Source organism: Neofelis nebulosa, chromosome 6 (genome assembly GCF_028018385.1).
Source record: "Neofelis nebulosa isolate mNeoNeb1 chromosome 6, mNeoNeb1.pri, whole genome shotgun sequence".
In the NCBI taxonomy this organism is placed as follows: domain Eukaryota; kingdom Metazoa; phylum Chordata; class Mammalia; order Carnivora; family Felidae; genus Neofelis; species Neofelis nebulosa.
Window position 1 is genome coordinate 57,358,462 of NC_080787.1, and position 17,031 is coordinate 57,375,492.

At 40.0% G+C, this 17,031-nt stretch overlaps 1 protein-coding gene and 1 long non-coding RNA gene across 13 annotated transcripts in view; one reads left to right on the plus strand and one right to left on the minus strand.

The window, feature by feature from the left end:
* Nucleotides 1–17,031, minus strand: part of DST (dystonin) — a 496,251-nt gene that overhangs the window by 115,064 nt on the left and 364,156 nt on the right. For all 12 annotated transcript variants that reach the window (XM_058734319.1, XM_058734316.1, XM_058734317.1 and 9 more), the window contains 5 exons: nucleotides 15,599–15,832; nucleotides 14,893–15,159; nucleotides 10,804–11,352; nucleotides 9,551–9,727; nucleotides 2,739–2,862 (listed from right to left, as the gene is read on the minus strand). In XM_058734319.1, coding sequence (XP_058590302.1) covers nucleotides 2,739–2,862; nucleotides 9,551–9,727; nucleotides 10,804–11,352; nucleotides 14,893–15,159; nucleotides 15,599–15,832 — 1,351 coding nt within the window. The remainder of the gene's footprint in view (nucleotides 1–2,738; nucleotides 2,863–9,550; nucleotides 9,728–10,803; nucleotides 11,353–14,892; nucleotides 15,160–15,598; nucleotides 15,833–17,031) is intronic.
* Nucleotides 1–17,031, plus strand: part of LOC131514384 (uncharacterized) — a 35,858-nt gene that overhangs the window by 4,911 nt on the left and 13,916 nt on the right. The gene's annotated exons all lie outside the window — the stretch shown is intronic.

Sequence of the window (17,031 nt, forward strand, 5' to 3'; positions counted from 1 at the left end):
CTGACATTTCAAATTAGCCATACTTGGTAACTATATGGGGGGAAAAAGGTGACAGTCAGATACAGCTATTCTCAAGAAACAATACACAGCTATAAAAAGATTTATCAAGAATTAACCCTCACATATAAAAAGTTATCTCTCCCATGTACACATATGCATTCTCCGTCTCTCTCCTTCCCTCCCTCTCTCTCTCTCTCTCTCTCTCTCTCACACACACACACACACATAATTAAGCTTTTGTCATCCTTCACATCCTAAGCAAAGTACTCAAATGCACAGAAATTGACAGATCCAAACATGACAAAATAAATATAATCAGAAAACAGATAATGAAAATTCACTTAAAATAAAGAGGGTTGAGGTTATGCTTCTAAAATATAAATAGAATGTATTTGAAAAGTTTGATAGCAGACAAAAGGGAAAAATAAATGTTAACAGCTTGACCTATCTCAGATGAGATTAACCTTCTTTTCAATTAAGATGCTAAAAAAGCAGCCCATTCTAGCCAATTTTTCACTCAAATATAAAGTTCTATATTTTAACATCCTGCATTCTGTACTGCAGACCAAAAAAAGTTCAAAGAACAATGATTTTAAATGTATTAATCTCTCTCTGGAATAATCATCAATTTGTCACTCACTGTACAATAATTTGAAACATATTTTAATTACTTCTGAATGCTTTAGTTGGATACATTGTATGTGCAGTTAGCAGAAAACTTTGACCTGAAACCCCTCTCTAAAAGTGAAATATTTTACACGTTGTGTTTGGTCCATGGAACATGATCTATATAAGCAATATTTCCCTTTGATTGTTTTAATATATAATGAGAAAACAGTTTGACAAATTTTCACTAAATTGAGAGGTTAAATTTAATTTAAAGAGACAATCATGCTTCTGCCACAGAACATAATGAAGCCCTGAGAATGTGGAGGCGGAGTGGGGTGGGGGGCATAGGGGAGTGCACTGAATATGCACCAAGATTCTATCAGCAGACAAAACAAGCAGCAAGTTCAAATACAAGCCCTGCTTTGAAAGTCACAAGAGAAGATACTCTGAATTGCAGGTAGTGATTGATTACCAGGTGAACTGCTTCTCAAATGGGCAATTCTGTGCATCAGCAGGGTAACGTAGGCAATCTGTTTAGCCTTGCTAAGGGACGTCCCACACAAAGTCAGCTATTTTAATAAAATTAACACATCTTGAATGTTACTATTTTCGTATTTCTTAGTGATCAAGTACTGTCACTGAAGTCAATTCTTGCTTTTACTAAGTGAATATTGTTTTATAAAAAGTGACAAAATGAAATCTACTGTAAGAATATTAATTTTTTAAGTGGTTGGTTTTCATAGAGTCACATAGAGTTTTCTTAGGTCACACAGATCTTAGAGAAATTCCTCTCTATCTTAAATATATTTTCACATATTCCTAGAAACTTATACCACATAGAAGTTTTAAGTCTCAAAATAATGTGTAATATGTGGAGTTTTAAGCTAATAAAAATGAGACTATGTACAATTAACAGTGGGAAAAATGTCAAAATGCCTCTGCAAATAACAGCAACACATATAACAAAGTCTTTCTTTCTTCTCCAAATCTCTGTGCCCAAGTCTTTAAAGCAGTTGGTTGCAAATGTGGGATGTCAAAATGGTACACTGGCATATAGGAACAAAATGTTAGACCTTCCGTTCATATTTTTTACCTTATACTTTAAAATGTTATGTTTTTGTATTTTATAATTATAATACACATAATGTGATAAGACAGTAACGTGTGCATAACTTATAAATACACATGCATATATGAGGGTGTATGCTGAAAATTATTTGATAGAGGTGCATGATCAAAGAAGTTTAGACATCTTTAAGAATGTAAAAAAAAGTTTTCCTTCTACAGAGCAGTTTTAGAAAAGCAAAGTTTCGTCCTTCTCTTCATCTAAAATTTCTGCTCAGATTTTAATTCACACTTTCTTTGATGTGAAAACACAGGTCCAATTATCTTACAAAACATTAAGTTTTCTATTTCACATGTAGAAATATATAATAACCTGAAACCACACATTAAATAATATGAAAAGCAGCAAAGTCAAAGCAAAACATACAGTTAGACAGCAAGCATTTACCGATACCCGCACTGTGCATTTACTATAAACTAAACATTATGAGTGGATACGAAGAATAACATGCAATAGCTCTTTTCTTAAGAAATGTGGACTCTTAGAGGGCACAAAAGCACCAACATAACTGGATACAAGTTTCTAGTATCACCAAAGAACTGGGGCAACTGGAACCCTGTGAGACCCCTCAAAGGCTTCTAGAAAATGGAGAGCTGGAAATGTTGGTTTAAAGCACATCTCTTAGCCCCACGCTCCTGCTTTCAACAAAGACAGACCCCTCCACGGAGTCTCTTTTGGCTACAGGATTAGAGGCTAGCTCTGCCCAATGCCATCAACCAAAAGAATCTGAAGTTCTACTTCCTGTGGTGAATACTACATAGAGTTTTTGTTACATTTTCTAAAAATAAAACTAAACTTTAAATATACTCCTCTCAAAGAATACAACCCCCACTCCCAATATACCTGCTGAGAAAAGCCATGCCTCTTCCCAGATTGAGAAGCACCATTTCACAGTGAAAGGCCATAAACAACACAATATACACTAGTGAACGTGTTCTCCATATCAGAATATCTTCATTTAGGATTTACCCGGGAGAAAGTGAACAAGGAAATCAATACTCACCCAGTGTTTTCTGGATATCATTCTTGGCTGGAAGTAAAGATCCTCTGGCATCTAAAAGGACTTCGGCCGTTTTTTTCAGTTTCTCTACAGCCACCTGCTGATTTGATATCTGCCCTTGCAGAGCCTGGAGGATTGAATGCCTCAGTTATACTCAGTAGGACTAAATGGTATATTTCCAGTATAAAAAAATTGCTTACAGTAAGATAAAGTTAAATTGGACAGAATAATCTCTTCATCATTACAAACTTACTCCAGAGTCCTTAGAGTAAGGCCAGTTATAAAGTGGTGTTAGCAAAGATATCAACCAGTCAGGATAATACAAATTCAGTCTTGAAATTAACGCTTGAGCATATGTTCATGATACTTGGCCTGATTCTCGATCTTGCAACCCTCTACCTCTAGCCTGAGATCCCCTTGAGTCCCCACTTTGAGACTTCAGAGGATACCCTCACTAACCACCAGAAAACAACAACAAAAATCAACCTGACAAAACACCTTTGGGACTCTGACTCCAAGTAAGGAAACAATTAGGGATTTCCATTTCAATACAAAGTCATGTTTATATCTGTTTATTCAACAAAAGTTACTTAACATCTAACAAATCCAAAATATCTTGCTATGTTTGTGAAGATCCAAAAAAAAAAAAAAAAAAAAACAAAAACCCCAAACAAACCAGACACAAAGCTCACTCACAGGGATCTTACAGTCAGAAAGTGTTAAGTGCTACTGGAAACTGAGAAGAGGAATAACTGGGAAGGGAACTGACATCCACCCCCATGGTGGTGAGACTGAGGTAAGTCCTGAAAAAAACGTTGATTGAGGCATGCAGGAGTGGAGAGGGGTAACAGCTCCCTGCAGAGGGACAGATGGGGACAGAAACATCCTAGGAGAAGGGGAGGGTCCCAACCAGTTAGAGAATGTGTATGGGTGAATAAACAGTACCAGGACCGGGAAGGCTTCAAATGTCTGCTAAGGAGTTTACATTTTACCCTGCAGCAATGGAAAGTTATTCAGGGCTTTTGAATAGGGACTGACATGCTCAGAGCTGTCTTAAGAGAAGGCTAAATTTGTAGCACTGTGTGGGATAAACTAAATGAGTAAGAAATGAGGGAGAGACACCAGTTAGGGGCAACTTAAGCAGTTGAGAGGCCCCGTTCGGGACTGGGAAGGTAGAATTGGTGATGGAGTAGGGGAGGGACCACAGCACTTGATAACTGGTTATCTAACACTGTGCCGTGTCATATGATAGCCACTAACTACATGGGGCTTTTTAAATTTAAAATTAATTGAAATCAAACAAAATTAAAAATTTAATTCCTCAGATGCACCAGCCACATTTCAAGCACTAAGTAGCCAAGGGTGAGGAGTGGTTACCACAATGGAGAGATTATAGAATATGTCCACCATCACAGAATGTTCTATCAGACATCACTGCTTGAGGGGGCAGGAAGAAGAGAAAAGACAAGAGAAATATCCAGAGTTTTTGAGCCTAGGTAATTAATGGAATTCGTAAGCGAAAGTGGGAGCAAAGGAGAGTCTGGGAATTTAGGACTTCAAAGTACTCTTAGGACCCTCATATAGGAAAAAAACCCAAGGGTGTCGGGGTGGCTCAGTCGGTTAATCATCTGACTCTTGATTTCTCAGGTCATGATCTTGCAATTTGTGGGATCAAGCCCTCCATCAGGCTCTGCACTGAGCCTGCTTGGGATTCTTCCTATCTCTCTGCCCCTTCCCCACTTGCACACTCTCTCAAAATAAATAAACATTAAAAAAAGAATTAAAAAAAAAAGAAAAAAAACAGTGAAGTTGGAAAGGGAGTTGACTCTGAACACAGGCTGGAACTAGACATAAAGCACTGGAAGCCAAGACCCATGGTGAGACTGCTAGAGAAGAAAGCAGGAAAACACTGGAGAAGAAGGCCATAAGGAATCACAGAGAGTTCTACATAAGTGATGAGAAGGGAAAAAAACAAACACAAAAACCTATCATCAAGGAGATGGAAATCGGCCTGAAACAATTCTGCCCCCAAAGGTTACAGGAAGACAGAAAGTGGAAAATGTTATTAATGTCATCTGCTTTAGAAAGGATACTGTAACCTTGAATCTGAAGAGAAGCCCCCATTTCTCTAAGCAGATGCAGCTCAACAGCTAGGACAAAGAGAGAAGTAGAGGCAAGAACCACAGATAAGTCTTCCAGAAGTTTGGCCCGGCATTCCTAACCCCTCTGACATAGCTGTGTCCAAATGGGCCACTGTCCACATGGGCCCCATGCTTGGCTTTCATTTCACTGAAGCTACTCAAGGTCCTCTTCCAGTCTCACATTCGGATTTCAAATTCAAATTCCCCTATGTCCAACTGTAGATGAACTCATCCTTGGCCGTGGGCCCAAGTTTCCAACTGGCTCTTGATCGTTTCCATCTGGGCGTAAACAGTCAACACAGACTCAAAACACTAAATCTGAACTCATCATCTCATCCCCTACACCTGCACTTCTCCTGGTGTTGCATCAGGTGATCCAAGCAGTAACTCTGAGGCTCCTCCTAGACTCTCCCTCAACCCTCCTTTCCACATGCAAATCCACCACCAGGCCCTGACAATTTTACCTGCTTAACGGTGTTTCTGTTTTTTCGTTAATCAGACCTCTGTTCTGTATTTCTGGATCACTGCAGGATAATCTCTCACTCAACTCAAAAAAGCATCCTAACTGTGCTCCCTGTCTCCAGTCTCTTCCCTGATATAGCCTCCCCAATGTGTTCTATCTAAAATATATACTGACTAGATCACTCCTCTCTTTAAAATCTTTCAGGAGCTTCCCAGTGCCTTCATAAAAAAGACAGACTTGAGTATACTCTAAAAGGTCCAATGAAATCTATTCCTTAATTCTATCTTCAATATCATCTTCCACCTCCTGTTCCAGAAATGTCCAACAACACAGCTATTTTGCTCAAGCTGGACCCAATGTTTAACATCTCTACATACTAACCTTCTCATGCAACCTACCCCTCCCTGTTATCCGGAGCCTGGCCTCTTACTCACCCTTTCATAGTCAGCTGGTAACCCTCCTAACTTTCTCTTCAGCCCTACTTCTAAGTACTCCCTGCAGGTTCTCCCATAAATGCCCTGTGAATATTACTGGGTTTGTCTCTTCTTTTAAACTGTAACTTCCTTGAAAACTAGGAATTCATTCCATTCAGCTTCCTTTTATCACTGCCTACACAATGTCTGGCATATAACATTTCTAGAATAAGTAAATGAATGAAAATAAATAAAAATACCAAGTATAAGATCCAGAAAGATCCTCTTCTGTTTCAGCCTTCATTTCAGACTAAAGCAAATGCCTATAGCTAATCACAACTATTTCCTCCACTAATTTTTATATTCAAGAAAACTTAAATGACATATGGGCAGTACATATATGTCAAAAGGCCCACTAAGCTGTGGCCAACATGTGATTTGTGATCTGTATACCAGATCCTAACGTTGTCCCAAAAAGCCAAAGAATCTGTGCTAGAGTGCGTCTGTCTAGGAAATTCTTCCAGATGTTTAGTTATAGAAGGTATAAAAAATTCCTCAAGACAGGAACTTTACCTAGAACCAGACTGAAATCTAAGACACAGCTTACTTGCATTGCATGCTTATTTTAAGAGATGGAATAAGGTTATGGATACCTCCAAAAACAGATTTTTTTAGAATGTGCGTTCTCCAAGGGGAGAATCAGGGTTTCAACATCTGTGTCTTCACAAAATCTTACCGTGGGCCTAGCACATAAATGTCCACCAAAAAAATATATGTCAAAGTTCTACAAAAACATCCAATACCAAAGATGGCCCTACTAAACATCCTAAAACTTAGAAATGGATTACAAAAGAAGCATTTTTTTTCTTCCCCTCTCCTTTTCAAAACATCCCACATCTTTTCTCTGCATAATTATGTTTAAGAGAGTCAACAGTTTTTAATTCCCAACATGTATTGGGTTATAATTTGGTGATAGCAGTGGTTTACAATACTACTTTAGGATAAAACTGCAAATTAAAATAGTCAAAAGGGTACCATATGTAGTTTTTAATGGACCTCAATGACATTAAAACATGAAAGAGCATCTATGACCGGAAATACTGAAAGATTATGACCTTGGGCCCCTTGCCTGGACCAGAGAAGTGTGAAATCTGTAAAGGGCACTTGTCCAACTCATAGAAGATTCCTGACTTGACACTATCCCTGAGATCAAGGCAAGGCTACAGGGTGGATACTGCCAGGCAGCATGACCTAGCTCCACACCTGTTCCCAAACCCAGGCCTCTCAGCTGGTCCCCAAATCCTGTCTTTCTGTGCCTCAGATGGGACAAAAATTTTGTTTGGTCCATGGATTTTCCTGGAAGCCGATCCTGAGGAGGTCATTATAGCTCAGTGGTATCAGAGTGCAGACAACTCAGCTAACAGTCATTTGAATAATAATGATAATGACAATGTGCTATTGGGAGAATTATTTCACATGAACCGACTTGGGTACCCCCAAATCACATTATCTGCCCAATAGAATATGTTAGCATTGCAAATGTAGACAAAACAAAATGTGGTAGTCTTATGTGTTTATATTACTGTTAAAGAAAAATAATTTTACATGTTAATAAAAATGAAAGAAATGGAGACTACCCAATCCTCATAAAAATTTATCCTTGCTACATGCTGAGATCATCTGTGAGGAAAATATGAACGTATGCCAAGAACAACTTCAATTGCACATTTAATTTTTTAAATTATGCTGTGGCTTAATTAGAATTTATCCTCCTTTGAGACATTGCTCTCCTCTTTACTATTTCTTTGGCTGCCTTGTGACTGAAAGAATCTTCTTCCACAGCACATACCAAGTAAGTTTTCCTGTTTTAGAATTAATCTATGTATCTGTTTAACTTAAAAGCCATAGCATTCTTTGGGGTTTTTCTTTCTCTTTTTGCTCCAGTTATAAAAAAATTACTTTCATATAGTATGTAATCAGTTTCCTGAGAGAGACCTAACTTGAAATGTGTTGTATTTTATATACTTTCCTATACTAAAAGCACCTAACTTTTTTTTAATGTTTTATTTCATTTTGAGAGAGCATGAGCGGGGGAGGGGCAGAAAGAGGGAGACACAGAATCCGAAGCAGGCTCCAGGCTCTGAGCTGTCAGCACAGAGCCCGATGTGGGACTTGACCTCATGAACTGTGAGATCATGACGTAAGTTGAAGTCAGATGCTCAACCCACTGAGCCATACTGTCCTTTGACACGTAATCAAGTGTGACCTGAAAACTTAATTAAGGCAGATTTGTTCCAGTGCTTGTGGGAAAGAAAAAAAGAAAGGGTAAAAGCAAAGAGGTCCAGGACTGATAATGCACATCTAAAGGAAGGAAACAACCCCTGGGAGGCAGCACCACTGCAGGGATTCTGACCTGGAACTGGACCTCTCCCGGGTGCCTAATGTGACCCTGAGTAAAGACAGAAGCAGCGCCCTCCACTCTCCTCTCCTCCAGGCACCTCACCTCCCTCCTTTCATCCCGTGCTTCCCATCCCCATCTCTCTGCCTTGGCCTTAACCTGCCACATTTCACTCTGGTATGACCTCCAGGCAGAAGCTGCCAGTCTCAGGCAGTAACTAACGTTACAGTACCTGTTTTCCTTGTAATAGCACAATAATAATGATTTTTTGATTCTGTAACTAACAGAGGCAACTAAACTCTGAACTGTAGTTGTTTCACTGGCAATACTGTGTTTACTTTCTAGCTACAGCAGCAATAAGTGACTGCTACCCACCTGCTAAAAGAAAAGACAGAACAGATTTATGAAATGAAACTTTCAAATTCAAAATTATCAGTCACATGGAACAGGAGTAAAACACTTCAAAAGTTATCTCACTACATTAAGATTTTAAAATAGGCTTTCGGTTGCACATGTGCTCAGTCGGTTGAGCCTCCAGCTCTTGATGTCAGCCCAGGTCGTGATCTCCCAGTTCGTGAGTTCAAGTTCCATTTTGGGCTCTGTGCTGACAGCAAGAAGCCTGTTTGGGATTCTCTCTCTCTCCCTCCCTTGTTTGTGCACTCTTTCTCTTTCTCAAAATAAATAAATAAACTCAATTTTTTTTGAAAAATAAATAATATACGCATTAAATTGAAGATACTCTTCCATTGTGGGTATTCCGAGACTTCAATTATTCAGTCTGACACCAAGCCTGCATTTTTTGAAGAGCAGGTAGACTTTTTGAGAACTGTGATAGGTAATAACTGAAGTTTATGTCTCTAAGAATTACAGCGATACTCAATAGGAACACCAGTCCTGGCCCTCAGACCCCAGATGGGACAGTGACATCCATTCTTCCTTTTCACCTGTTCATTCTTGAACAAGTATTTACTGAGTACCCACTTTGGGCCATGTACTCTTCTAGGTGCTGGGGAGGTAGCAGTGAGCAAAATGGAGGAAAACACACCTACCTTCATGGAACTTACTTGCAATGAACAAAATAAAGAAGTGTAAAGATAAGTAAGTGGCCAGGGCAATAGTGGTTTTTCTTTAGGGAGGAGGGAGCAGTGGGATGTCGGCCATAACAGCAACATCCAACAGTTAAACAACAGTGGAAAAAACAATCTTATTAGAAAGAGAACTGAACTGGATGGTGAATTAGAGTTGCACCTCCCTTTAGAAAGACAAGTACTTTTCCCATACTTTATTCTCCTTTCCTACTTGAAACCATCACACAAGTGTGGGGAGACGGATGGCTTTCAGTAAGACGACAGAAGGGTTGATCTCTCACTTTTCTCTTTCTTTCTTGCTCTCGCTCTTACCTTGGTCTCTTCTAATTGCCTTTGCAGATTTTTAGGGTCCACAGCAATAGGTTCAGATAAGTGTTTGCTTGCTGTGACCTCACAGGCCTGGAGCCCAGAAAGAAGTCCACATGAGGCATCTTCATAGTGTTGATATTTATCCACCAAGTCTTTAAGATTATTCCCAAGGACATTGCACTAAAAAAAAAAAAAAAAAAAAAAAAAAAAAAATCAGAAGAAAAAAAGCGTGGGGGATTAAAATCCCACTATCTTCGCATGTATTAAAAACCTTAGGACCTATGAGTAATGCAACCTGGAAAACACCAGACTTCAGCCAAAGTTAGTGAAACCTACAGGACTAAGATTTTCTCTTTTACATGCAGAAGCATCTTCAAAGAGTAACAATAAAAACAAAGAGGTAGTTCTAGATTTATACCAATTCAAAAACATATTTACAAGATCTGGGTCTTACCCCAGAACAAAGGATTTAGGAATCAATCACCAGAGGAGACTAATCTACCAGGGCACATTCCCAAGGAGTTTTATCCACCATGTGTACAGCCATGTATTTGATGGAAAGGTTTTCAAAGTGCTTATAATAAATCACTCATATGTTACACAAGACTGATGTTGCACAAGGAGGGCAAATAATCTAGATCAGAATGAAGCAAAGGCCAATAATCAATGATGCTCTTCAAACCATCTGTGCAACTTGGCCAGTGTGTTCAGCTTATACTGTAAACAGGGAAATGTTCTTCGTATTGTTTTGTTTTTAAACAGAACTCTTCTGCTTGTCCACAAGAAGAAGCTGAAACAGTCTGTTAGCCATTTAAGTATTAAAATAGTGCACTGATCAAAGATATCTGCAAAACAAACAAGAGTCATATATGTGAAGGGAATTATCCGAAATGAAACGTCACCTCCCAAGCCTGAGAGGATGCAAATTAGCAAGCAAATTAGCAAGCCACGCTTTGGGCTCAGAACCAAAACATATACGCCACCTGGTGGTCAAATCGGATGCTGGCATTCTAGAGTTCAGGCTGCCTGGAAAATGCATCTCAAAACACTAACTAGGTATAACTTTAGGCTCCTAACCTTTAAACACGTTTGCAGAAGTAAAGCACATGCATAAGAAAGACGGAATGAGGATGAAACCACCTTATTTCCTCTGCTTCAGTTCTTAGATTTCTCGCCTCTAATTCCAAAACAAAAGTTAAGAGGGACAGGGTGAAAACTCTAGTCATAGTCTGATCTTCCCTTAAAAATGAAATTACCTTCGAGTAGAGAGACCTGAAGCGATCGGTAGCATGATCCAATTTGCTCTGGACTTCTCTGTGGGTTGCAGAAGTATCGATATTGTCCTGGTCAGCCTTGCTACTGCCGCTTCTCCTGCTGCAAGATTTGGCCGCTTCTAACACTCTGTTTCCAGAAATTGTGATGTACCTCAAGTCCCCTTTGTGAGAAATGACGTCTTCTGAGAAACTCTTCTGCCGTTTCAGTTTGGTCATTAAACCACTGAGGTCGTCAGCACCTGCTTCCAGGTTTTCCAATTCTTGTTCTGACTGCTGCAGCCAGTGTTCAAACTCGCTATAATCTGCATCGAACTTTTCTAATTCTTCCTGCAGAGAATGCGTTAATTTCATTTTCTTCTCCGACTCGGCCAGTGCGGTCTCATAATGTGTTTTCAGTTCCTTCATGTTCTTCTGCAGTTTCTCTTTTTCCTCAGGAGAGAGATAGTGACCCTGTTTCTCAAGCAAGGCTTGTGCAGACTGAGTGGCCATGAGGACTGCTTGGTGCTGAGAGACAATCTTCTCATGTTGGGCCTGCGTGAAAACAAATCAGCCGTAAGGTCAGAGCGGCGATGGGGTGACACTGAGGTGTCAGGAGCCCAGGACTGACAGACTTGCTTCTCATTAACCTTGTCAAGGTGCACAGTGTGTCCCGTGTACTGGTGCATTTCAGAAGAGCATGCTCTGACCACCCTAACCTTACTTCTGAGGAGGTTTCCCAATCTTCTCTAGAAAGTACTTAGATGATCACATAGGACAAGTACTGTTTTTGAGAAGTTTGGAAAAAATGTTATGAATTTCTCTTCCACGTCTAAAACAAACATCTACAGTATGATCTCAATTTACTCACTGCTTCCTCACAATCACCTTAAAGGGACTGCTAATGTCTTCAGCTAATCACTGAGCAGATAAATACAATATTTTAATTAAGAAATGATCCTGAAAAGACACATACATAGGAAAAAGAGAATCTGTTCCTTTTAAAGCTATAAAAATCCCATGACAACAATTAAGCGAGAACAATACACATTCAGAGGAGCCCAATGAGATCAAAGAGAATGCTGGAGCTACTTTGCTTCTCTGGCCCTCAGCTTCCTGCATGGGGAGAATGGAGACAATTACCCCTGCACGTCATGGGTTTGCTGAAAGGAGTACATGAGGTCACACGTGTAGAATACCTGCTGACGAGCCTGGCACGTACCAGGGGTTAAAATACACTGGAGTCTTGGGGCGCCTGGGTGGCGCAGTCGGTTAAGCGTCCGACTTCAGCCAGGTCACGATCTCGCGGTCCGTGAGTTCGAGCCCCGCGTCAGGCTCTGGGCTGATGGCTCGGAGCCTGGAGCCTGTTTCCGATTCTGTGTCTCCCTCTCTCTCTACCCCTCCCCCGTTCATGCTCTGTCTCTCTCTGTCCCAAAAATAAAATAAAAAATGTTGAAAAAAAAATTTTTTTAAATAAATAAATAAATAAATAAAATACACTGGAGTCCCTTTCTCTCCAGCCATAGCAGCTTCTTCCATTCCCCGCAATATGCCATATAAATGTGGCAAATAGGAGAAGAATCCTTTTGGGTCATTTTCCACATTTCTCATAATGGTTTACAGGGAGTCAAAGGGCCTGGTAACATTAACGCTGAGCTCCTTTACTGCTTGGCTGTCTCCCACCCTACTTGAGGCACGCCAGTCTCTCAAATACTATCTCTTCCCTCACCTTGTTAGGCACGTTAGGACCTTTTCCTCTGGCTGTTCTCACCAAATGGTTCTTCCCGCAGGTATCTGCCTCGCAACCCCCTTCCCCTCTGACATGTCCTCTCTATGTCTTCACACAGATCTCATCCTCTCATGCAGCCTACTCAGATGATCCTATTTAATGCTGAAGAGTGGCTCCCAACCCCACGCTCACCCACCTGTACCCAACTCAGCAAAACCTCACCACTTTCTAACATCCCATATTGCGTAACATTTAGGTATTTGTTGTCTGACCTATCATCCTCACTCTCCTAGTATGCAAACACCATGACAGGGAATTTCATTTGCTCACTGGGGAATCCCAAGCACCTAGAGCAGTGTTGGCAACAAGGGCTAACTAAGAATAACTAGATGCTGTGAAGTAGACAGGACCAAGAAGCACCGCTGTAGGGCAACTGTTCACTTTCAAGTCTGATCCCCCACTAGTCAGCAGCGAACTATTTGTATTCTCACTATCCGTAACAACGCCTGCCACACTGTGGGCACAAGATAAATATTTGTGTCTGAAGAACATTTCTCCCACAGACTGCGTCTTTGGCATTTGAAATGGAACCACATACTATTCTCCAGTGGGTCTTCTGAACATAGTAAGTTAGACATACAGAACACCTTAGAAATTTCTGATCCATCCCCTTCCTCTTAAGGTGAGGCAACTCGGGTTGAAGGAAGAAATGCCATGGCTGAGGACATGTGGCACAACTAGAAAGAGCTAGAAACAGGCACTGGGGCTCTCTCTCCACTCTACCAGGACATCAGGAATTCCTACAGCACTTTCAGAGTCCGTATTCTTAGAAGCAAAAAGATCAGAAGGCAAACCTCATGCAGTGAAACATCTTTATGTCTCAATCCACCCACCCGTATTTTTCACTCCTTGTGTCAAGTTACTAACCTTTCCTGACTGTTATGTAATGGACTCATAAGGCATTCCTAAAGGAATTCATTAAGTTTTTCATTTTAAGAAATAATTATAGCAAGGTTCTGTAAGAGCCCCCAGAAACCATAAATATAATAAATACTTCCACTTTTCTTCTGGTTTAACTTAGATTTCCTGTAATATAAAAACCTCCCGGACAGCATTCTATTCCAAAGACTACAAAGACTAGGACATGGAGGAAAACACACAAAACTGCAAAAGTGCCTCAAAGTTCAGTCATCTGACTACAAAACCCAAATGCAGAAATAAAATGATCAATTGTGTGACGCTGTGAAAAAGGTTTTTCCAAAGTTGCCTTTGGTTCTGTGGTAGCATTACTGTTCACTTCAGTTCGCACTCACACCACAAATTTTTAAAAGGCTTTTCATTCCTCTTCTCAGCAATGCCCTTGACTATAGAGATGAGCCAAGGCTCAGGGAGAACGTGAGAGAGCTCAAGAGTGCACAGCGAGCTGCTCTGCAAATATGGAGTAGAACTTAGCACAGCAACTGAGCTCATGGCCTAGTTTTAAATCCAAACTCCAGCCCTCACTAGATATATAAACTTGGGCAAGTGACTTCTTCTGTAAAGTTACAGTCTCCCTACCTGTGAATCACGAGTAGGATGTAGCCTCAGAGGGAGCTGGGTGGACTAAATGTGTTGAGATGGAAAGAGCTAAGAAGAGTACTTGGCCCACCATAACTGCTCTATAAGTAGCAGCTTATTATTACTTCTATCAATTCCTTAGAAGTCACTTCACTTAGAAGAATGCCATAGCTAATGATTTCTCATTGTTTTTGAGTTACTTAGAATTCTCACAGTAACTTACATTTGACATGATGAACCTAGAAAATGGGACTTTACTCTTAATGGTCATTAAAGTTTTTTTAATGTTTATTTATTTTGAGAGAGAGAATGAACATGAGAGCAGGGTAGTGGGAGGGGCAGAAAGAGAGGGAGAGAGAATCCTAAGCAGGCTCCACGCTGTCAGTGCAGAGCCCGATGTGGGGCTTGATCTCACTAACTGAGGTCATGCCCTGAGCTGAAATCAAGAGTCAGATGCTTGGGGCGCCTTGGCTCAGTGGGTTGAGCATCCAACTTCGGCTCAGGTCATGATGTCGTGCTTCGTGGATTCAAGCCCTGCGTCGGGCTCTGTGCTGACAGCTGGGAGCCTGGAGCCTGCTTCAGATTCTGTGTCTCCCTCTCTCTCAGCCCCTCCCCCACTCATGCTCTGTCTCTGTCAAAAATAAATAAACATTAAAACAAAACAAAACAAAAAAAAGTCAGACGCTTAACTGACTGAACCACCCAGATGCCCTGGTCATTAAGGCTTTGAAAGATAACTCAGGTGCTCCTCTCTTTAACCGACCTGAAAAACAGAATTTGACAATATCTCTATGTTTAAAATAACCAACCTTAACTTTCTGGTATTGCTGGTTCAGATTCTCCTCAGTGGTTCCAACTTGTCCATCAACATCAGTTTCCAACAAGTTACCATTAACTTCATCCTCTTCTCCAATCGATGACTTGCCATCACCTTCTTGAAAATGAGTCCCGTTCTGTTCAATTACCTGTCTCTGTCGCATCCCTGCCCTTTCTGAATCTTTGTCCACATTTGACAGCCAGTCTAAAAGGTTTTCTATTTTGGTTTTGCTCTCTTCCAGCTGCTTCACAGCTGCAACCTGGGCAGAGAAAGTTCACAGTAGGTATTCTGAATGCAGGCTGAGGCACTAGTTTTAAGATCATTTAACTTTAGAGTGGGGATACTAAAAGCTGACACACACTGAAAACTGAATGCAGTGAAATTAAACCTTAGAGCAACAGGCAATTACTTGGAAGTTTCCACTGTCCTTAAAAATTTTAACTATAATTGATAAGTCCTCATGTATTTCCCAAGTAGAAAGTCTTAGAATCCCACTTAAAATTTTTTTTAAAAGTTAAACAAAGCCAATTCTTTAAGCTTCTGTAGTATTTGGTCAATTACATAACTGGAAACCCAGAATTCTAGTCTCTGGTGCTCAGCATTGCTTACTGCTGCCTGGGAACACTTAAAAATTCAAGTGGCTGTTACACTAATCGTTTTCAACAAAGCAACAGTGTACCATATATTTGAATAAAGACCTTTTCAGTTTCTTCTTTGATTGCTGTTGTCACAACTTTATCCAGCTCCTTTTTTGACTGTTCTGCCTTTAGATTAAGCTGTTCACACTTTAACTTGGCTTCATGAAGTTTCTGCTCAATCAAAGCCTTATCTTCTTGTGACAGCTTTTCACCATTCTCTTTCAAGAAGTTCTCTGTATTTTTCACTATTTCTGCCAAAGCCTGTGCACTTCCTTGCATATCTTTCTGTAATTCCTTATAACACAAAACAAAAAAAAAAAACTTATTAAATGATTACCTATTTAATTCTTCCAGAGTTGTAATTCCAAAAGAGGGTGTGAGCAAGGAGAATCTAGCATACAGAGTTTGACAAAATATAGTCGATTTGAGCTGGTTACTTAAATCACAATATTTAACATAATTCGAAATCTCAAACAGCATTAAAGAAAGGTGTCAGATTTTCATATTTCACAAAGGGATATGGTTTATAAAACACTAAAAATAACGAATTTAATAATATAATCTATACACATTTGCACACACCAGGTATTCTTACATCATGTGAGCACATTTATAAGAGCTTTTAAATACATGGTAATATTATTTATTCAATTTCTAAACATTTTTTTTAAGTTTATTTATTTTTCAGTGAGTAAGAGAGGGAGTGCCCACACACGTGCATGCCTGAGCCAGGGAGGAGCAGAGAGAGGCAGAGAGAGAATCTCAAGCAGGCTCCACACTGTCAGCACTGAGCCCAACGTGGGGCTCGAACTCACAAACCGTGAGAGCATGACCTGAGCCGAAATCAAGAGTCAGACGACTGAGCCACCCAGGCGCCCCTACATTTATTTTAATATATATCTCTACTCAGGATAAAAACAAAGTAGTTCTCCCAGTGAACTAACATTAAGTTCTAAACCCCAAAGCTCTCTAAAATGCAATGTTTGCTTCTTTGCCCCAGCTGTTACAGCTCCTCTGAGTCTAGATTTCTTTATGGAATTTTTATTCTTCTCTTCCTCCTTTACTTTGCATTTTCGTTCTTCATATTACACCGTTTGAACTTTCATAGTATTTTTTCATATTTTTAATTTCAGCCTCATCAAATTATTCTAAGAAGTATTTGATCACGATCTCATGGGTTGGGAGTTCAAGCCCTGTATCAGGCTCCACACTGACAGAATGGAGCCTGCTTGGGATTCTCTCTCCCTCTCTGTGCCCCTCCCCTGCTCATGCTCTCTCTCTCTTTCAAAATAAATAAATAAAACTTGCAAAAACAGAAGCATTTGAACTGAAAGAGATACTAGTTATTAAGTCAATACTATGTGATATTAACTGTGCTAGTCACTTAATTAACACACAGTATTTACTTAACTCTTAAAATCAATGAAGTGTGACCGATGAAGAAACTGAGGCTCAAACAGATTTGGTTATAAAGCTAACAGTGTGGAAGAGTC